Here is a 21,577-nt window from a genome sequence, read left to right on the forward strand (position 1 = left end):
CCTGGCTGCAGGTGATTACCCTGGAGGGCTGGGTGGAGATCATGTACTACGTGATGGACGCGCACTCCTTCTACAACTTCATCTATTTTATCCTGCTGATCATAGTAAGTGTCAGGGGAGCTGGGGCTCTCTGGGCAAAAGCTCAGGGACCCATGGGCCAGGGGACCCCAGAGTGGGGGCGGGGCTCTTTGGGAGTCCCCAGGGTGCCCCTGCAGAGCCCGAGTGCTGAGTGGGAGAGAGCAGGAGGGGCGGTTTGTAAATGCAGCCGAGCAGCAGGTGGCTGAGGGAGCTCGTCGGGGTGGCCGTGGAGGCATCCATCACTTCCGATTGCCTTCTCTTCTCATTTCTGGGCATTTAAGTCCACCCGCTGCTCCTGCCTGTGTTTCTCTGCCTCGTAGTCTTTGGGAATACATCCTTTTATGACCATAGCAGGGATGCAGCCTCAGGATGGGAGCGTCTCAAGGGCTCCAGCACCTCCCTCGTTTCCTGGGGTGGGAAGATGAGATGCTGTGAAACGGAAGCCCGGGGCTGCTTCCCGGGCAGGGTCTGGAGGGGAGGCTGAGTCTGGTTGTGAACTGGTAGAACTCCCTGAAATTCTCGGAGGGACTCCCAGCTCTCGGGCAGCTCTGTCTTGTGGGGGAGACCTGGAGAGGAAGGGGTGTTCTCTCTGCCCCCAGAGAGGGCCCGCTGTCTGGCCGGCCCCTCCCGCCTTCCCCTGCACGGTCTCCCCAGAACGAGCTCATCCACCTTGTCACGCCCGGGCGCAGCTTCAGCCACAGCGCAGTCCCCAGATGTCAAGGTGATTCCCTCCTGGGAGAGTCGCTGCTGGCCCCCTGCTGCTGCAGGGCTGGGATCTCTGGTTTCCTGGCCGTGGGAGAGAGCGCGCTTGGGACTCCAGGGCAGCACCCCATCCTGGGCTGCTGGGACTTTGACCCGGGGGCTCAGAAGCCGACCTGAGACACCCCCGCTGTTGGCTTAGCTTTGATGCCTTCCTGGGGGTGCTGGGGCCTTGGACCCATGAGGAGACGCCCTAGAGAGAAAGAGAGGGGCCCAGGCTTTGTTCAGCATTGCCGTCCATCCACTGGCTTGTTCATTCCCTAGCACATTCGGGGAAGCCTGCTCTGCGCCAGGCCCTGAGCCGAGTGCTGGGTACTGAGCAGTGAGTCAGGCCCTCCCTGCCCCCTGGGAGCTCACAGCCTTGTGGGGGAAGATGGGCTACAGCAGACAGGTACCAGCCTGCATCTTAGGAGCCACCACCGAAGGAAGCCCAAGAGGCTGAGGGAGCCCACAGGAGGCCTCTCACCCGGCTTGGAGGAGGGATAGGGAAAGGGAGAGGCTTCCTGGAGGAGGTGATGGCAGAATTGAGCCTTAAAGGCTGGAGGGGGAAGAGCCAGAGGAAGAGCCTTCTGGGCAGGGGGCGCCTCACAGAGACCCTGAGGCCAGACGGAATCCTGCAGTGGGGGGACTGTGAACCACTGAGGTTGCGAGAGGAGCCTTGAGTTCCAGAGAGAGGCTGGAGGACGCTTCATCGGCTTCTCCTCATGGACTTAGGGGTGGAGTCTGGGGTTGGTAACTCCCAGCATGACCCTGGGCAGGACCCTTAGCCCCCTGAGCTCACAGTGATGGCACCTGGCTCACGGGCCCTGGGGAGGGTTAGAGGAGACAGAGCCTGCGGCTGCACAGCCCCTGGCACACAGTACATGCTCAATAAACGTGTCCTGCTGCTATGATTGCTGCGACTACTGGGCCCGGGGGGCCCTGTCACGGGAGAAAGGGTGCTGGTAGGAGGCTGGGGAGGCTGAGTTTTCCAGCATCCAGCGAGCAGAGGCTGAGCGACTGTGCCGTTCTTTTACCCTCACAACCCTGGCCACGCAGGGCCACCTGCTGTTTCCCAGCTGTGGACCCTGAGCCCCAGAGAGGTGAGGTGTCTGGCCTGGGCCACACAGCCGGTGAGGGGTCCTCAGCCTTTGCACGCAGGTCCCCAGGACTCCTTCTGAGTGCAGAAGTCCTAAGCTCGTCCGAGCCTTATGTTTTTGATGGGGAAATGGAGGTTCAGAGGGAATGGGGAGCTGCCGGGTCACCCAGGGACAGCAGCCACAGAGGCGGGCTGGGTAGAGGCTGCCAGGTGTGAACTCCCAGCGGACGGGGTGGGTCCGCGCCCCTCACACAGGCCTGCTGAGCGGGTCTCCAGGAAATGCGGAGAGAGCAAATGAGTGAGGCATCTTCTTACTCTAGAGGCAGGGGGTTTTCCCAGAGTCCTCTGGGCCAGGAAGCCCCCCCGCTCCCGCAACCCCTCCTGAGCCCCAGCTCCCCAGCTATGCTGTGGGGGAGAGGAAGGAAGGGGGATCAGTGACTGGGGCTGCGGCCTACAGGAACCTTCTGGCAGGCAGCCTGGAGGAGGGTGAAACGCACACTGCCCCCTCCCTCTGGCAGGTGCGAGTCTGCCGCTGAGTCTGTTCAAAGGCTTAGCATGTGCCTGGGAGGCGCCTGCCTCTGGAAACTGGGGCTCTTCTGCCTGCGGTGGCCCCTGGAGCTGGGCCCTGGGACTTGAGGTGGCAGATTCCTAGCACTAGCCAGGTAGCCTTTCCCCATCCAAGCCCAGATAAAGATGCCCAGCTAAGCCCTTTCTGAGGGAAGCTTGTCTTTTCTTGTCTGGAGGCCCAAAGTCAGGGCCGTAGTGAAGGCAGGGCTGGGGTGCGACTCAGGGCCCGGGTAGCCTGAGGGGGGCTGTGCCTCCCTCCCTGCCCTCAGCGCTGATGTCCCAGGTGGGAGGGCAGCCGTGGCCAAGGCCTAGGGGCCTGAGGGGAGAGGGCTTGGAAGCAGGCCTCAGGGGGGCCTGGGGAGCTGCCTGGGCCACCGCTGTCCTGAGCCCCGGCCTCCTCCCAGAGCAAGGCCTCAGCGCTCTTTTCCTGTCCCTATCTGTGCCCGTGCCTCTCTGTCTCTCTGGGCGCTCCGCCCTCCCCTCCTCTCTCCCTGTCCCCACCCGCCCGTCACTTTGTGCTTCCCACACCCTCCGTTTCTGTCCTCTCTGAGCCTGTCTCACTCTCCCCTGGTGTCCCTCCTTGCCCTTGTCTGTCTGTACCCCCCTGTCTCTGGCTGTCTCTTTCCCTGTTCCATGTCTGGGATCCGCCCCTGCCCCTCCTCCGGTCTTCCTTTCGGCCTCTGTATCCCTCTGCTTCTCGCCCTGCCTCCGTCCCTCCATCTCCATCGCCGTCTCCCCGTCTCCATCGCCGTCTCCCCATCTCCGTTGCCATCTCCCCGTCTCCATCGCCGTCTCCCCGTCTCCATCGCCGTCTCCCCATCTCCGTCGCCGTCTCCCCGTCTCCGTCGCCGTCTCCCCGTCTCCCCGTCTCCGTTGCCGTCTCCCCGTCTCCATCGCCGTCTCCCCGTCTCCATCGCCGTCTCCCCGTCTCTCTTCCTCCTTCTCCATCTCCCTCTCCCACCCTCCCGCCCCTGCTCCCACCTCCTCTCACCCCACCGTCCCCTCTGTCCCTGTCCTCTCCTCCCGTTGGTCACAGGTGGGCTCCTTCTTCATGATCAACCTGTGCCTCGTTGTCATAGCGACCCAGTTCTCGGAGACCAAGCAGCGGGAACACCGGCTGATGTTGGAGCAGCGGCAGCGTGACCTGTCCTCCAGCACGGTGGCCAGCTATGCCGAGCCCGGCGACTGCTACGAGGAGATCTTCCAGTACGTCTGCCACATCCTGCGCAAGGCCAAGCGCCGGGCCCTGGGCCTCTACCAGGCCCTGCAGAGGCGGCGCCAGGCCCCGGGGGCACCCGGCTCCACCAAGCCCAAGCCCCACGTCAAGGAGCCCAGGCACTACAGTAAGTGGCCCACCTCCCCTGACCTCCAGGGTGCCCTGCGCAGGCCTCGTGTGCCTCTAGCTGGGGACTCAGAAAGAGCACTGTTTGCAAACGTGCCCTGTCTTCCCAGCACAAGCAGAGGTATCCAGCAAGTTCAGAACCCGGACCTTCCCCTGGTAGCTCCAGTCCACACTCCCGGGTTCCCTGCCCCCTTTCCTGACCACCTGCTGGTGCCTGGCCTGGGCTAGCCCTGCGCTTGGGGGACCTAGCCCTGCCCTGGAGGAATTTTCTTCGGATCCCACGTGTGCACAGAGACTCAACCTCCGCCCTGGGAACCACGCTTGAAAGAATGAACAATAGCCTGTCCTTAGTCTTGTGAAACTATAAAATCCCTCCACCACTGTAGCCTGTCTCCGTTCTCACCCCGCTGATCCCCCATGGGTTCCTGTGACCGCCTGCCGGCTTGCTAGCACACCTGAGCAGCATGTCAGGCACCTGGAATGAAAGGGCCGTGGCCAGCCCTGCAGGGAGAGGCGGGGCATGCTGGGGACACACGAACACTGTGATCTGCTCCTGCCTTGGGACCATTTCTCCTTCTCCACTGTAGACGGTTCCAGAGAGTTAGCTGCGTAGGCTTAAAAAGGGGTTTCCATTTGTTTCCTCATCTGTTCTAGAAAACAGTCCTGCGAAGGGAGCAGAGTGAGTAGTATTAGCCTCAGTGTTCAGATGGGAAAACTAACGTCCAGAGGGATGAAGGGGGTCCCTTAAGGTCACAGTGTCAGTGACCAAAGCTCGGCATTGGGGACGTCAGAGTTGCAGGCTCTGCTGAGCCCACCTCTCACGGGACGTGAACCGCTCCCGTAGGAGGAGGCAAAGGGCCACAGGAACAGGAGGTGGGCCCCACCCCAGGCCCAGTCCTGCCCCCAGGCAGTGCCCACAAGGAAGTCAGCCGGCATCAGCCCAGAGTAGGCGCAGCTGTGACGGTGGACGGCCCGGCTCCCCGCCGTGGAGTGAGGATGAGGCCGTGCGCTGTGGGAGCCGGCCACCCCCAGGCCCTGCCCCTGCAGGTCTCACGTTCTGGGAACCTGAGGTTCTCGGAGGCAAGCTGGCGGCCAGCCATCCAGGCGTGGTCTTGGAGGCTCCAGGTGGCCCGTGGGCTGGCCCAGCACGTGGACAGGGGAGCTGGGGGCGGGCAAGGCTGGCACCCCGCGTTCCTGGATGACGCGGGGAGGGGTGTTTACAGCTCAGGGCTTCCTGCTGCCGCCCATCGCCCTCTCCGTGGAAACCTCGTGGAGAGAAGCCCTAGACAGGCTTCTAGAGGGAGGCCGTGCCCCCTGCCCTGGGCCTTCGTGCCTCCCCCATCTCCCTTCCTTGGGAAACAAGTGTCAGGGGGCCCAGCCCCATGTACAGTTGGGCTGGGAAGGGCTTTGCCGTGACCTCCAGCACTGACGTGGCCCACCCTTGGGCTTCCTGCTGCCCCACCGGTGTAGAGGGTGACTGAGTCAGAGAGCCTTGTCCAGACACAGGGAGGTGTTTGGAAGCAAGTGTGGAAATGGACGGTAGACATTACAGGTTTTTCTTTCCCTTTAACGGCATTTATTTATATTTTGCTCCTCAAGCCAAACCTGTGTATTCTAGGAAAACACAGACAAATATAAAGAAGGAACCAAACTATCCAGAAAGAGCCCCTCTGACACCCCTTTGAAATGGTTCACAGATCACAGAACGTGGGTCCAAGACTGGCCCAGCTTCTCGCACTCTCCCTGGGCAGCTGGGGGGATGACAGCTCCTGCCCCCTCCCAGGGTTAACCCCGACTCAGCTGTGTCGGGGGGAGTCGTAGGGGGTGGTGCTTCTAGAGCAAGTGCTTGCCCCTGCCCCGGCTCCACGCTTCCTCCTTGGTGATAGGCCCCCCACACGGGCGGGAGAATTGAGGAATGCCGAGGCCACCTTGGCTTCCTCTGAGGGGTGTCTACCCTCCACAATGGCCTTTTCAGCCGTTTTCCAAGCTCCATGATATCATGAAGAGGACGGTGGGGAGGGGCTGGGGTTTCTGAAGGGTCTTTCAGTGACCAGACTGGGGCCACGGGGCGGGAAGTGACAGGGCAGGACACGGCTCTGGGCTCATCCCGCGTATTAACCACAGGATCCGCCCCGTGGCCCCGGTGTGTGGGTGTTCCTGGTGCCAGCTTTTCCTCGGGGGCCAACGAAGCCCAGAGGGTGAAGCTGTTTCCCCAGGACCCACGAGCCCCTTGGCCTCCAGGCAGGGCTGGCGGCTTCCAGGCAGACCCTGTGGGCACACACGAGTGGTAACCCAGGTTGGGCCGGGCCTAGTGCGCGCGGGGGCCGCCTCCTGCGGGACCCGAGGCACCAACCCCGGCCTCGGCTTCTTTTCCAGAGCTGTGCCCCCGACACAGCCCCCCGGACTCGACGCTCCACACGCCGGTGCAGCCCGTCTCTGCCATTCTGGCCTCCGACCCCGCCAGCTGCCCCCGCTGCCAGCACGAGGCGGGCCGGCCGCCCTCAGGCCTGGGCAGCAGCAACTCGGGCCAGGAGGGCTCAGGCTCCGGGGGCTCAGGCTCCGGGGGCTCGGGCGGCGGCGAGGACGAGGCCGGCGAGCCCGGGGCCCGGAACGGTGAGGACGGGGCCTCCTTGGAGCTGGAGAAGGAGGACGAGGAGGGGCAGGAGGATGGGGCTGCCTGGCTGTGCGGAGACGTGTGGCGGGAGACACGAGCCAAGCTGCGGGGCATCGTGGAGAGCAAGTACTTCAACCGGGGCATCATGATGGCCATCCTGGTCAACACCGTCAGCATGGGCATTGAGCACCACCAGCAGGCGAGTGTCGGGAGGCGGGGCCCGCGGGGCCTGTCGAACGCCCGCCGTCTGTCTGTCTTCCCCTGACCTGCGTCCCCTTCAGCCACGTGACCTCAGTGCCCAGCCCAGGGCCAGGCACAGAGGGGGTGGAGCTCAGGGTCAACAAGTGACCGAATGGCCCCTTGGGCTGTGGACAGGGGGATGTGGTTCCTTTCCCTCTGAGCCTCCCAGCGTGGACACCAGGTCCCCCACAACCCATCCCCCGCCAGTCCCTGCAGACTCCTAACTTCCATTTGTCGCCTCTCCATGTGACCCTCCCGTCTCTTCTCTCCAAAACGGCTGGAGTGGTCTTTCCAGAGACTGGGAGCGCCCCTGTCCCCAAACTTCCAGAGTGCCCGCTGACCTTGGCAGAAAATTCAGACCTTTCCACTGATATTCAAGGCCCTTTGTGCTCCATCTGCAGCATATTGATACCTTCCGCAGGTGGGACGCCCTCCTGCCCCTCACGTCCCCCACTTACTCCCCGCCTCACCACAGCCCCACGGCACTGAGGGGCCCCAGGGGTGCCCTGTGGAGGCTGTCCCCCATCTCCCTTCTCGGCCAAACCTGTGGTTTCTTCTGTCTTCAGCTCTGGGTGCGTGGGGCGCAGGGAGGGTGTTGGCTGTGTTGATTGGTGTGTCCCAGGCCCCCTAGGCCATCGGGGGTACTGCTGGGGGTTCACAGGTGAGATGAGTTCAGAGAAAGGGTCCCCAATGGGGGATAGCACATGGAGGAGGGCATGGCTTCTGGGAAGTAGCAGGAGCACAGGGAGGATGTGTACAAGAGGGTCTTTGTGGAGACACAGGATGGAGGGCTCTGGGGGGTTCGCACAGATGTCCCCAATCCATAGGTCACACCCCGGGTGACAGCCCGGACAAGTCCAGCCCTGGATCCATTTGGAAAAACATCATTTTCTGCCTCCCACTGTCCCCCAGCTGCTAGGTGGGGTCCCTCCCTTAAGCTGCACCCCTTTCCTATGCGGCACTCCGTCTGGCAGTTGGCGACCCTGAGGCCCAGGGAGGGGATGTCACTGGCCCAAGGTCCCATAGCCAGTCAGGGGCCGAATTTGAACCCACATCTTTGTGTGGCAAGACTGACACCACCGCAGAGTTTAGGGTTTTGACGCCTCCTTGGCTTCCCTGTGGCCCTCTTTCTGCAGGCCCCCTCTCCCCCGCTGTGCCCCGTGGGGGGCCACACTCTCGTTTCCCTCTTCATTCACTCACCAGGCACTGTCTTCATTCAATTTACTTAGATGCGGCCCCTGGGGCTGCCGCCACGCTCTGCGCGGGGCTGCCTGTCTGCCAGTTATTCCGGCTTAACTAAGTGTCTCTGGGGAGGGCTGGGGAGGCTGTCTGCAGGGTAAAGCTGGTGAGACAGGCAGGCTGGACCCCCTCGCCTAGGGTCCGGCCTTCTGGCCTTTGCCTGGCCCAGCCTCCCCGGGGAAGGCCCCACAGGGAACCTGCACTGTTGGGGTGCTGGCTCTAGCTTCTGGGTGGGGCAGCGCCAAGGGCGCCTGTCGCAGTCCTGCTACACCAGGGCCTGAGCACCATCCCTGCCGGTGGCTTGTGGAACCAGCTCGCAAGAGCCAGTTTTCTCATACTCAAGGATTTTGCAAGCCCGTCGTTATAAACAGTTGGTAGCTTGAAATTGGCCATGGTGGGAGTATTTACACCATGGAAATTGACATACGCTGCCAATCAGGGCGATATTTTTCAGAGGCCCGTTTGCCAGTGTACTACTGGTTCCTGCCTTCCCAGCCACCCCTTCACGGCCAGACACGGTGGCCAGGGTGGCTCCATCCTCTGGGTCCAGCTTCTCCCTCTCTCCGCAGCCCCAGCCTCAGGCCAGGCTATGGTCCTTGCCCAAGCCTCCTCAGGGTCTTCCTGCCTGGCCTGTCCCCCCTCACTTCTTCTGCCACGTCCTTTTGGGCAAACTTTCTTTTTTTTTTTTTGGCGGTACGCGGGCCTCTCGCTGCTGTGACCTCTCCCGTTGCGGGGCACAGGCTCCGGACGCACAGGCTCAGCAGCCATGGCTCACGGGCCCAGCCGTTCCGCGGCATGTGGGATCTTCCCGGACCGGGGCACGAACCTGTGTCCCTCTGCATCGGCAGGTGGACTCTCAACCACTGCACCACCAGGGAAGAGGGCAAACTTTCTAGCCTCCAGACGGGGGAGCCTCTTCTCTCTGGCACCGTAGGACCCCTCTTGGTCCCCCCACTGGGTTGCCCTCAGCAGGTGCTCTCTGCCCCTTCAAAGGATCCTCCCTGGCTTTCTCATCCACAAGCAGGTGCCCTAACTTCGTGCCCTTTCCGTCATAGGGATTGGCTCCCTGGCACCAAGTGCCAGGCCGCGAGCCAGCCTGGTGTATTGAGTCCTCACAACCATCCTCAAGACAGGTCTTAACAACCCTCCTCTGCCCACCCCCCGCACCCCCCCCGCCAATCCCGGCCGCACCTGAAGACCACCGCCAGAGAGCTGCAATTTGCCGCTCCAGGTCTGGGCTCCATCCCTGCTTCTGCTGTCGACTGGTAGGGTGGCCTTGGGCAAGTCAGTTGGCCTCCTGCGGCCAGTGTCCCCCATCTGGAAACGGGCACAGAAACCCCCTACTCCCGGAGTAGCTGGGAGGGTTCGATGCGTTAAGAAGCCTGGCGCACAGTAGGTGCGCACTCGTTAGGAAAGATTTGTGATACTTATTGGAGCGTTACCCCACCACCCTCAGGGTAAGTTTACCAGCTGGTGTCTGGAGCCTCAAAAAATTATTAATTAAGGAAAAAGTGAGGGGGAGGGAGGATTTAAAAAATACTCTCTTTAAAGCAGCTCCGAGCGGCAGCCATTGTTTGGCCAAGCTCTGCGCAGAGCCTGCTTGTGGGGGGCGCGAGAAGTTCTGCTCCACACCCCTGGCTCCCAGACACTGCTGGCAGGAAGCCCTCCGCCCCTGAGGTTGTTCTGAGCAGCCCCTGAGGTGCTGCCTGCAGAGAGAGGCGGCCCAGGGCTGCCAGGGGGCAGGGAGAAAGGGGGGAGCTGGAGGAGAGGCTGGTGAAAGCTCGCAGCCCCTCTCCCGCAAAGCAAGTGACTGCAGAGGGAGGCATCGTGGCGGCCCCTGCCGGCAGGGAGGTTGGTGTGGCCACCGGGTGGGGGCCCAGGGGGGCCGGTGGTGAGGGCAGGACAGAGCCTGGGCTTTGCTTTCCGGCTCCATCTGTGAAGTGGGGCCACCCCGGCCTCTGTGGTCACAGGTGCTCGAATGAGGTGAGACTGTGGGTGCCCGTGGTTTTTAGGTGGCCACTGCTGCTAAAATCACAAGGGAGTGTCACCAGGTTCCTCATGGCCACAGCTACTCCTTGCAGGGACTGGCCTAGGAGGAGGTGACAGGGGAAAGTGGGGGTCAGCCAGGCAGTGACCTGTGTGTGACCCATGAGGTGGTCAGATGGTGCAGAAGTCGGCATAGCCCTGGAGGGGAGTGGGCCCGGAACAGTCTGTGACTGAGGCTGCGTGACAGGCAGGTGGGCGGGGTCGGCTTGGGCAGCCAGATTTCTCTGTCATCATTTGCTGTCACATATCTTCCCGGTGTGATCCCCTCGGCAGCCCCCAGGGCAGGCGGGGTGAGTGTCTTGTCCCCACTGGGCAGATGGGGAAACCGAGGCTCAGAGAGGTGGACTGCCTTGCCCAGCGTGATGCGGTGAGAAGCTGAGATGCTGAGGTTGAATTGGAGGTTCCAGGAGGCCGACGGGAAGGGGTGGGGAGGCACTGCTCCTGGGAGCAGGCTCTCTCAGCCCCTCCCTCTCCCAGCATTCGCCCGTCCCGGCCCATGACTCCTCCGGAGCTGCACCAGGCTGTCCTGGAGCTAGAGGATGCTCACCACGTCGGACAACAAAGAGAGGGTCAGGCTTTATTCTCTTTTCAGCAGTCTCAGCAAGTCACTGCCAAGCCAGATCTGGGGTGACTCTGGGAAGAGGAAGATGGAGTGGCTCAGTACCTGATGTTCCAGCTCTGTGAGGACTTAGGGGAGAGAGACACCAACGTGAACTGCAGTTGGGGAAGACTTCCTGGAGGCGATGGCACTGGAGATGGATCCTAAAGGATGACTGGGATTTCATTAGACAAAGGAGGAACAGACGCAGGAGCATGGGCATTCCTACGAAAGACCCTGAGCCCTCAAGGAGGATGTGCCCATGGGGCAGGGCAGACAGCCCAAGAGGCCAGGGGCTGTCAATCCATGAAGGGTCTTGAGACTGGCTCTATCCTTAGGGCAGTGGGGAGCCATGGAAGGCTTGTAAGCAGGGCAGTGACCTGTCCGTGCTGAACTGGAGCCTGAGGTCAGAAGAGTGGTGCAGGTGAGGGCACCTGGGCCACGGGGAGGTGGGGCGGGCCAGAGGGAGGACACCTGGGTTTGAGATCGGATTTTATCACTGCCTGGCTGTGGCCAGGGACAGTCACTTCTCTCTGAGCCTCAGGTTTCCTGGCTGTAAAATGTGGATGCTATAGGGTAATGTTTGAGCTTAGACAGGATAACCCGTGGAAAGTGCTCAGCACCGCCTGGCACATGGGAGGTGTTTCAACACTGGCTGCCGTTGTTATCACGAGGACGATGTTGGGCTCAAGGGGTCCCTGGGGGCAGCTTAGAGACCCCTGTCCAGCTGGGCCCTTATCTGGCCCTGCAGAAGTGGCCAGAGGCTGGGCAGCTGGGCCTCCCAAGCCTGGCGTCCAGCAGGGATGAGCTGGCCCTGCCCCTGCCCCGTCTCCCTCTGCTTCTGGCCTCACCTTCAGGTTGCAGCCCCTCCTCAGCGGCCCTGTATCCTCCTGCCTCCGGCTTAACCTGGTTTTTCTGCCCTTCGGCACCTCCTCTTCCATGGGGTGGGCCTTTGCCATCTCCAGCCACCTCTCTGCAGTCTCTGCCTGTCTGTCTGTCTGCCTGCTCTCTCTCACTTTCTGGCTCTGTCTCTGACTCACAGTGCCATGATCTTGGTCTTTCATTATGTGTTTATCTCTGTTTTTCTCTCTGTCTTGTCTCTCCACACCCTGCATTTGCTTCTCACTCCCTGGGTCTATATTTGTCTGTCTATCAGTCCAACTCTCTTTCGAGTCTCTCTTTCTCCATCTCTCTCGTGGCTGCCCTGTCCCTCTCCACATACCACCCCCTTTGGTCTCTCACTCACTGTGTATTTGTCAATCTCTCTCTCCCGCTCGCTGTCTCTCTCAGAAAAATGCTCATAGGAGTGATGGATGGTCTATTAGAAAAAGATTAACAGGTGTGCGCTCGACTAGAGAAACAGCTCTTGCGAGGGAGGAGGGGAGCAAGTGGGTGACCTACCTTTCGGGGAGAGCAGAGCTGCAGGCTCCGCATCTGTTTCAGGTGGGCGGGAGTGTGTGTGCAGTGCGTGTGGCCCAGAGCAGGGTGACTGCCATCACGGCCTGTCAGCGTCCAAATCTTTCGCCTCTGTTTTGGGGGGCTAGGAAATTGGTGGCTCTGAGTAGCATCTGGGCCCTGACTCAGCCAGGGATGCCGGGCCCCAGCTCCTCCTCCACTGGGGGCCTCTCTCAGGGTCCCACTCCCCTTTTGGGACCATTCTGTGAGTCAGATGTAATTACAGATGGAAATGGTGCCTTCTCCTTTTATCTGGCCTTGAGAGGAGCCGGCAGTATTATTAGATTTCCCAGGCACCAGGCGGGAAGCGGGAGGGCTGGGTTGTTATTTTTTTCTCTTCTCCTTTTGGCCCAAGTGGAATCAAAGTCAGGTGCCTGAGGCCCTGTTGCTCGGTGTGGGGTGGAGGGGTGGGGCGTTGGGGGGAGGGTGGCTGGGCTGGGGTGGGCGGTGCTGATGCTGGGAACTCTCCCGCCTCCCAGCCCGAGTTCGGGCTGGTCTCTTCGCCTGGACAACCTTCTCTTCTCCCTGTCACCCACTCCCCCTCTCGGCTTTGAGGTGTCCCTGAGATGTCACTTTCTATAGGAAGCTGCTCCTGACTGCACTGCCCTGTTCCCCCAAACCACCCTCAAGTTCCCTCTGTTTTCATCCCCGCCAAGTGGTTTGTTAACTTGCGGATGGGCTTTGCCAGCGGAGCCTGCGCTTCTCAAGGGCAGGAAGAATGTGCTGATTCATTCACCACCACCCACCCCGGGTAGCACAAGCCCAGCCCCTGACGATGCTTGGGAGACCTGTGGAGTGCACGCAGTGATGAACAAGTGGATGACGGATGGACGGGTTCGGGGAGGTGTGGGTGTGGACACCGGGAGAGCAGTTCGGAGTCTGACTTGGTGGCTCTGCCCAGCCTTGCCGGGTGGCTCTGAGCAAGGCAGTTCCCTTCTCTGAGCCTCAGTTTCCTCATCTGTAAAATGGAGCTGCTAACAGTGGCCTCACAGATTGACTGTCAGTAACTGTGTTGGGGTTGAGCTCAACACGGGCACATGTTCAGGCCTAACAAATGGCCCTTCCCTTCTCCGTGATTCAGGCGGAGGGGCCAGGGCTGGGGGAGGGGCAGGGAGAGAAGGGGCTGGAGCCTTGTACGGCCCTCATCTTACTCCATTCCCTCGATTTATGGATGAGGAAACTGAGGCCCAGGCTGTTGGGGGGAGGACCTGGAACCCCACCCCCAGTCGTGGCCAACAGGGTGGCCTGTTTCATACACTGGGGTTCCTTGCGTGGTCCCACTTGCAGGGGTGTCACCTACTGCTAATAACCAGCAAGTAAACAGCTCCAGGGGCAGAGGTTGGATCTGCGGCCAGAGGGGCCAGTCTCCCTCTGAGCAGCTGGTGACTTTGACCCTTAACCTCTCTGGGCCTTCGTGTCCTCCTCTGAGAAGCGGGAGAAGTAAGCCCCACTGACCAGGTGGTCAGGTGGATTGAGAGCCGTGGTGGCACACAGTAGGTACGCGGTCTCTGTCCTCCCTTCCCAGGGCAGATGGTCTCCAGCCACCCACAATCCTGAGATGGCCATTGCTAAGGAAGGAAGGAGGTGAGGGGAAGGCTGTGTAGGGAGGTCTGCACAGGCAGGGGTTAAGGGTGGAGACTTGGAGCCAGGCTGCCTGGGTTCAAACCCTGGCTCTGCCCCTTACTAACTGTGCAGTCTCAGGCAGGGGACTGGCCTTCTCTGAACCTGCTTCTTCATATGCATAATGGGCTCTCGTGAGGGACTAAGTTACATGACGCCTATGAAGTGCACAGGGCAGGTCCTGCACGTGCTCCCAAAACGGATTAGGGTCGTGGGCAAACGGGGTTTCCGCAGCCACTGGTTTGCCTTCTTGTCTTGCTCTGTGTCTAGCTGTGTAACCTCTGGCTTGTTTCTGAGCCTTAGTTTCCTTATCTGTAAAATGGGTATCATAATGTGGCCCTTAGTGTGCACTACCAGCATCATTGCCAACTTGGTGGAAGGTTAGCCCCATGTGTTCCCATCTCAGTGGACCTCTCAAGACAGCAGAGATGAGGCAGAGCTGTAGGTTTCTTGAGGCCAAGTGCAGGGGGAGGATGGAGCTCCGGCAAGGACACTGACCTGCAGGTCGTGGAGCCGGGGTGGCAGAGCCGGGCCTTCCCGGAGGTTCTAGAGCTGATGGGTATCCCGGCAGCCCTCTGGCCTGACCGGGTCCCCGTTCCCTTCCCCAACACCCCCATAGCCCGAGGAGCTGACCAACATCCTGGAGATCTGCAACGTGGTCTTCACCAGCATGTTTGCCCTGGAGATGCTGCTGAAGCTGGCCGCCTTCGGGCTCTTTGACTACCTGCGGAACCCCTACAACATCTTCGACAGCATCATTGTCATCATCAGGTGCCGACCTGCCCCCCCCAATCCCGCCCCTAGCCTGTGGGCCTAGAAACAGAACGGGGTGGGAGGGGGATTTAATGCACTGACCCCAGCCAGTAAATGAAGTACAAAAGATCAAAGGAAGCTAATTACACTGAAATACAGTTATCAAAATATTTGAAAATTTGTGATATAGCAGTGTATGCACTTCTGGATTAATTCATTAAATAGCAAGATACAGCAGTGGGTCCGTGACTACGATCATTCCAAAGAAAGGATGAGGATAAGTAATATCTGGAAACACCTGTATCGGCTGTCATGTGATAGAAAAGTATCAGTGATTTCGATCGGCCACGAGGTCACAGGAAGTGCTAATTCTCTGCTGTTTGTTGTTGACGTTCATAATCAAAAGAATGTTAAATCTCAAAAAGAGGTCAGTGATATTTATGGGCCATAGACTTCTTGCGGGGGGTGGTCCGTGGAATCCAGGTTCAGAGCCCTGGCTTCAGGGTGCCACGAGGCGCAGTGACCTGTCAAACAATACCCATTGGATGAATGAGTGAATGAAGGGAAGCTGTCCATCTCTCCGCCCACCTGGCCTCTCCTTCTTCCTTTGCCCTCGTCTCCTCCCGGCCTCCCTCTGACCCTTCCTGCCTCTCTCCCCTCCCCACCCCTGCCCGGCGGGCTGCAGCATCTGGGAGATTGTGGGGCAGGCGGACGGCGGGCTGTCGGTGCTGCGGACCTTCCGGCTGCTGCGGGTGCTGAAGCTGGTGCGCTTCATGCCCGCGCTGCGGCGGCAGCTTGTGGTGCTCATGAAGACCATGGACAACGTGGCCACCTTCTGCATGCTGCTCATGCTTTTCATCTTCATCTTCAGGTGAGTCCCGCCCACCCTGGGGCCACACCTGCGGGGCCTGCCAGGCCTGTGGGCAGAAACCTGGGGGAGTGTGGCTGGTTGAGCTTCTCCAGGCAACACCCCAGACCTGGATACGAATCCTGGCACCATCACTTAATCCCCTATGGCTCCGGGCGAGTACTGCCCCTCTGAGCCTCTGTGTTCACGTCTGTAAAATGGGACCCACACTGGCCCCTCCCATCTTAGTGGGTGGTTCTGAGAATGAAACAAGGTGGGTGGGCAGAGAGCTCTGTGTGTGTGAGTCCCCTGAGCCTCCTCTGCCTCTCCCCCAGCATCCTTGGAATGCATATCTTTGGCTGCAAGTTCAGCCTCCGCACGGACACGGGAGACACCGTCCCCGACCGGAAGAACTTCGACTCCCTGCTCTGGGCCATTGTCACGGTGTTCCAGGTGAGCCCCAGCATGCGTCCATGGGTGTCTGGGGAAGGGAGTTCTCCCAGGATCACCTTTTGGAGGTGCCCCCAGCCTCAGAGAATCCAGGGGAGAGCAGTGGCCTGACAAGGAGGCCCCTCAACCCCGGCCTCCGGTGGCCAGGCTGGCGCAGCGCTGGCTCTGGGAGCTGGACTGACTGCCCGCTGCCCGTCCCCGCCCCCTCGCTCCTGCCCTGAGACTGTGGGGTTAGGATTCTTCCCCGAGGCTGTTTCCTCACGTGTACTGTGGCCATGGTTGAGTGGGTGTGTACACACAGGTGTGGTGGGGGCAGAAGGAACAAGGGGAGAAGGCAGTGTGGGCTTGTGCCCTGGGTGGTGGGATACGGTGCTGAGAGGGTGGGGCTGGGGAGCAGCCAGGAGGGAGCACCGGTCCGTGGGGCGCACGTGTCAGGGCAGGAGGGTGTGACGTAGGTCTCGAGGGTGTGGGCGGGCCGGGCAGCAGGAAGAGGTGTGCGTGTGCGTGTGTGTGCGTGTGTGTGTGCGCGCACACACACACACATGCACCTGCATGACTCTGCGGCTCTGCCCCCAGCTAGGGCCGTGGTTTTCGAGGACCCTGGGTGTGCCCGAGCGTGTGTGAGAGGATGCTGTAGGTGCTCATGGGCTGCGACGTGCCTGCACCTAGGACACCCAGTGGGCTGGGAGGCCTGAGCTGTCCTCCCCCTTCCCCGCACAGATCCTTACCCAGGAGGACTGGAACGTCGTCCTCTACAATGGCATGGCCTCCACCTCCCCCTGGGCCTCCCTCTACTTCGTTGCCCTCATGACCTTCGGCAACTATGTGCTCTTCAACCTGCTGGTGGCCATCCTGGTGGAGGGCTTCCAGGCGGAGGTGACTGTGGCCCTGGTGGAGGAAGCACCCCTTTGGGGCCTGCACGAGACTGGGCGGGGGGTGGTCTGGATGGAGGAGGACTGCAATTCAAACATCTAGCAGGCAACAGGTCTCCAGAGGAGGGGGTTGCCAGTGAGGTGATGAGCTTCCCATCACAGGAGGCATGCAAGTGGGGGGAGATCTGCATCTAGGATCCCTGCCTCTCCCCCAGGGGTGTAGGCCTAGGCTTCTCCATCTCTGAGATCCTAAAGTCCCCAAGATCTGGGATTCTGGATCCTGCCTCCTTCATTTTCTGAGGCTTTGGGGACACTTACAATCAGGCAGATGTGGGTTTGTGGCCTAGGTCCTCGTTAGCTTCTCGCTTCCATTTTCTGAGCCTCAGTTTCCCCATCTGTAAAATGTGGGGGGGGGTGAAAACACCCATTGAAAAATTCAGGAGGGAGGGAAGGGCTAAGCTGACTTTTGTTCCAATGTGAGGGACGGTCTCCCAGGGCGACGCCAATCGCTCCTACTCGGACGAGGACCAGAGCTCATCCAACATGGAGGAGTTTGACAAGCTCCAGGAGGGCCTGGACAGTGGCGGAGGTAAACGGACCTCCACGCGTCACCTAGGAGGCCAGGACTCTTCCCCAGATCTAGTTGGGCAGAGGGCACAGCATCTGGTTTCCCCTCAAGCCAAGGCTCGGGACTGCTAGTTCTCTATGGTTTGTTGGTTACATTTATAATTGAAAGAATTGCTAAACCTCCAAAGGTCAGTGACATTCACGGCTCTCCTGAATTCTAGCCACAGGGGTGGCTGCAGCCCACCCTCACCCCTCCATACAGCTGGCCTGTAGCGAAGAGCCTTGGGCCTCAGGATGCCTGGCTTTTGTTTAGCGCCACTGCGCAGCTTGGAAGAAACCTCCCAGCCCAGGCTGTGTCCTTCTTAGTAACCGGGCTAAGCAGGCTCTGCCTTCTTCCTGCGCTGGGCATGGGAGTGAGGTTCCTATGTTGGGTGAAGCTCGGAGCTGGCCCTGAACACAGAAGGCAAGGGATCCACTCATCCAAAAATAAAGCTGAGAGCCTTGCAAATGGGGCAGAGGGGAGGCACATGTGATGGGGTCCAAGCAGGAGGACTTCCTGGTGGAGGAGGTCTCTCCAGAAAAACTCTTCATTTCTGTTACTGTCCCTGTCTGTTTCTTTGTCTCATGGCTTCTTTTGCTCTTGTTCTGTCCTCTTGTCTGCTCCTCCCTCTGTCTCTATCTGAACCCTCCAGATCCCAAGCTCTGCCCAATCCCCATGACCCCCAATGGGCACCTGGACCCCAATCTCCCACTGGGTGGACATCTGGGCCCCACTGGGGCTGCAGCATCCGCCCCCCGCCTCTCGCTGCAGCCAGACCCCGTGCTAATGGCCTTGGGCTCCCGCAAGAGCAGTGTCATGTCACTGGGGAGGGTGAGCTACGACCAGCGCTCCCTGGTGAGTCCTCGTGGGGTGCTCTGGTTGGCTACTCCCTGCTGGGTGTGTGCTGAGGGACCCTGAGAAGTGTCTGCCAGTCCAGCCTCAGACTGGTACCTAGGCTTAGGGCACCAGACTGCCCAGCCAGAAACAGGCAGGGACCATGTCTGTTGCTTTCCTGGGTGCCCAGGGACAGAGCAGGACCTGGCAACAAGGAATGAGTGAGTGAATGAACGAATAGTGCCTGTGGGTCTGGTGTAGAGAGGTGGGTTTTTGTTTTAGCAGCAATGTGTAGGGTTAAGAGCCGGGCCTTGGGGTTGGGCAGACCTGAGCTTGTATCTGGCCTCTGCCACTGCCAAACTTTGTAACCATGACCAAGTTACAGCCCTTCTTGAGCCTCAGTTTCCCTTCCTATAAAATGGGAAGATGCCCTGACTTACTGTACTGTTATCAAGGGAAAGGAGGTGGCAGGAGGGACATAGCCACACAGGGGAGGTGCCCATGTGTCTGTAGATGTGGATGGAGTGAGAGGCAGAGCAAGGAGAGGACCTCTGGGGTCTAGCCCCTTCTGTCCCCCACTGGCCAGGTGGGCAGCCCTCTTTGGGCCTCAGCAGGTGTGCAGGCTCCCTTCAGTCACAACCGTGGGTGTGTGTGGTGGCGCTGACCGGAGCCCCGGGCTTCCTCCCAGTCCAGCTCTCGGAGCTCCTATCACGGGCCGTGGGGCCGCAGTGGGGCCTGGGCCAGCCGTCGCTCCAGCTGGAACAGCCTCAAGCACAAGCCTCCATCGGCGGAGCACGAGTCCCTGCTCTCAGCGGCAGAGCGCAGCGGCGGCGCCCGGGCCTGCGAAGGTGCCCGGGAGGAGGGGCCGCTGCGGGCCGCGCCCCCGCACGCCCTGCACGCCCCGCACACCCCGCACGCCCACCAAGCGCAGCATGGTCCCCACCTGGCGCACCGTCACTGCCACCACCGCCGGACGCTGTCCCTCGACACCAGAGATTCGGTGGACCTGGCCGAGCTGGTGCCCGCCGTGGGCACCCACCCACGGACTGCCTGGAGGGCGGCAGGCCCGGTCCCCGGGCACGAGGACTGCAATGGCAGGATGCCCAGCATCGCCAAGGACGTCTTCACCAAGATGGACGACCGCCGGGATCCCGGGGAGGACGAAGAGGAGATGGACTACGTGAGTGCGCGAGGCTCTGGGGGCCACGGAGGGTACCACGAGGAGGTCAGCTGGGACGCAACGGGGAGTGGTCGAGAGGTGGCGCTGGAGTGGGAGGGACCGACAGGGGTCCCGCCTAAGGGGGACCCTGGCCATGGGGAGAGGGCTTCAGGTGGGTGAAGAGGGGGCGGGGCCGGAACACCTCTGAGCTGGGCCCGCCCCTGGGAGAGAAGCCCTCCCTGACCGCCCTGGGTGGGGTGAGGGTTCTGGTCTTGCAGGGAGAGTTCGGAGGTCATCCAGAGGCCCCACTTTGCTGGATGGTCAGGGTGGGTGGATATGAGCGGCTCTGGGCAGCGCTGACCCGCCAGCACCCCGTCCTCCCCTTGCCAGACTCTGTGCTTCCGCGTCCGCAAGATGATTGACGTCTACAAGCCTGACTGGTGCGAAGTCCGCGAGGACTGGTCTGTCTACCTCTTCTCCCCCGAGAACAGGTGGGCAGGGCCAGGCTCAGGGTGGCGTTAGAGTAGGGGGTTGACAGGTTTGGGAGGGAGAGATTTCTGGCAAGCCAAGCAGGGCCATTGGCAGGGCGCGGTGGGGAGGTAGGGGGCGGGCCTTCCGGCCCTGTAGTGGGGGGTCTGCTGGGGAGGAAGGGGTTCGTGTGGGGGCTTTCCTGGGCATCTCCTCTAGTCTAGGCCATCCTGTGCTGGGCACCAGGTTGGATAAATCTTCCGGTAACCTGGGGTGCTTCCATCTGGAGGGGGGCATCCGAAGGCTTCCTGGGGGAGGAGGCCTTTGTGCTGGGCTTTGGAGGCAGACAGCATTCTGTAGATGAAGAAGGGGTGGTAAGGAGGGGGAGGCTGGTCCAGGTGGAGGGAGCAGCCCGAGGGAAGGCCTGGGGGCAGAAGCTGAGGCTATCAGACAATGTGTCCATGCAGCCGGAGGACAAGGCTTAGAGATTCGGGCCAGTGTTTGGAAAGCTTTGCCAGGGCTAGGCGGGTGCCAGGAGCTTGCAGTGTGGTCAGCAGAGGTGGCTTCAGGTGGGCATCCTGAGCAGAGACCTAAAGCCGCCCCCTGTTGTGTGGCCAGAGAAAAGAAGGGTCAGCTTCCTCCAGGCCACCCTGGTTCTCATGTGTTCCTGGGGCCTTCCTCCTGGCCAGGGTAAGGGGCAAACTGACACTCACGTGGCCCCCTGCCCACCCTGCCCAGGTTCCGCGTCCTGTGTCAGACCATCATCGCCCACAAGCTCTTCGACTATGTCGTCCTGGCCTTCATCTTCCTCAACTGCATCACCATCGCCCTGGAGCGGCCCCAGATTGAGGCCGGCAGCACCGTGAGTGGCTGGGGCTTTCGGGCGGTGGAAGGAGCGCGGCAGAGGGACAGGTCCCCAGGGCCTGCTGAGGGACAGCATGCTGGGCTGGGAGGGTTGGAGAGCCCAGCGATGCTCTCCATGGAGAGCCATGGAGGGGGATGCCATGGAGGGGGATGCCATGGAGGGGGATGTGGCCGGGAGCTTGCCTCTGGAGAGGGGCCGCCTCCTTGGACTGTGAAGCGGCGGCGTCTCCTGGGTGCCCCTCGGCTGAAGGCAGACCAATCCCGGGAGACCCTGGATCCATGGCATCTCCTGGTTCTTTCAGGAACGCATCTTCCTCACTGTGTCCAACTACATCTTCACAGCCATCTTTGTGGGCGAGATGACACTGAAGGTACCTGGCTTCACCTGGGACCTCTCCTCCCCCTGGCCCAGCCCCGCTCCGCTTGTCACTCACCTGCCCCTCAACAGCATTCCACAGGTGGCCTTGGAGGCTAACCCCCACTTGGTCCCAGCCACTGGGTTGGGCTCCTAGGACTGGGGAAGGCGGGATGCGGTCAGCTTCGTGCCCGCTGCCCAGGAGCTCACAACCCATTTCCAGTGTCGTGGAGGTACCTGCTGGAGGTGCAGGGCACAGCGGTAGGGTTCTGTCTAGGATGCTTCCCAGAGCACATGGCTTCAGATTGGGTTAACCAGATGTGCAGGGAGAAGGGAATGGGGTGCTTCAGGGAGTAGCTCCCTGGGTAGAGGGAGACCTATAGCCCGCCTTCAGAGGGGGCGGCAGGGCACGTGTCCGCTCCAGCCCACTGCTCCCGGCTCTCCCACGCCGACCTGGCTCTGCCCCTCGCCCGTCTGATCTCGCTCCACCCTCCCGAGGAGTCTGGCTGACCCCGCCCCTCGCCCCTCCCCCAGGTGGTCTCGCTGGGCCTGTACTTCGGTGAGCAGGCGTACCTGCGCAGCAGCTGGAATGTGCTGGATGGCTTCCTTGTCTTCGTGTCAATCATCGACATTGTGGTGTCCCTGGCCTCGGCCGGGGGAGCCAAGATCCTGGGGGTCCTCCGGGTCCTGAGGCTGCTACGCACCCTGCGACCCCTGCGGTGAGGACCCTCG

General features: G+C 61.1%; 1 protein-coding gene across 1 annotated transcript in view; it reads left to right on the forward strand.

Moving 5' to 3' along the window:
• The window catches only part of CACNA1I (calcium voltage-gated channel subunit alpha1 I), a 106,227-nt gene that overhangs the window by 60,513 nt on the left and 24,137 nt on the right, over nt 1-21,577 (forward strand). Inside the window, exons 7-20 of the mRNA XM_027107711.1 lie at nt 12-104; nt 3,519-3,825; nt 6,201-6,637; nt 14,256-14,407; nt 15,075-15,260; nt 15,572-15,689; nt 16,407-16,562; nt 17,054-17,147; nt 17,818-18,020; nt 18,688-19,179; nt 19,549-19,649; nt 20,365-20,488; nt 20,793-20,861; nt 21,380-21,564. Of these exons, the coding sequence (XP_026963512.1) occupies nt 12-104; nt 3,519-3,825; nt 6,201-6,637; nt 14,256-14,407; nt 15,075-15,260; nt 15,572-15,689; nt 16,407-16,562; nt 17,054-17,147; nt 17,818-18,020; nt 18,688-19,179; nt 19,549-19,649; nt 20,365-20,488; nt 20,793-20,861; nt 21,380-21,564 (2,717 nt within the window). The remainder of the gene's footprint in view (nt 1-11; nt 105-3,518; nt 3,826-6,200; nt 6,638-14,255; nt 14,408-15,074; nt 15,261-15,571; nt 15,690-16,406; nt 16,563-17,053; nt 17,148-17,817; nt 18,021-18,687; nt 19,180-19,548; nt 19,650-20,364; nt 20,489-20,792; nt 20,862-21,379; nt 21,565-21,577) is intronic.

The sequence above is a fragment of the Aethalodelphis obliquidens genome, unplaced genomic scaffold (assembly GCF_003676395.1).
Source record: "Aethalodelphis obliquidens isolate GAN/ISIS:26980383/991018 unplaced genomic scaffold, ASM367639v1 scaffold8, whole genome shotgun sequence".
In the NCBI taxonomy this organism is placed as follows: Eukaryota; Metazoa; Chordata; class Mammalia; order Artiodactyla; family Delphinidae; genus Aethalodelphis; species Aethalodelphis obliquidens.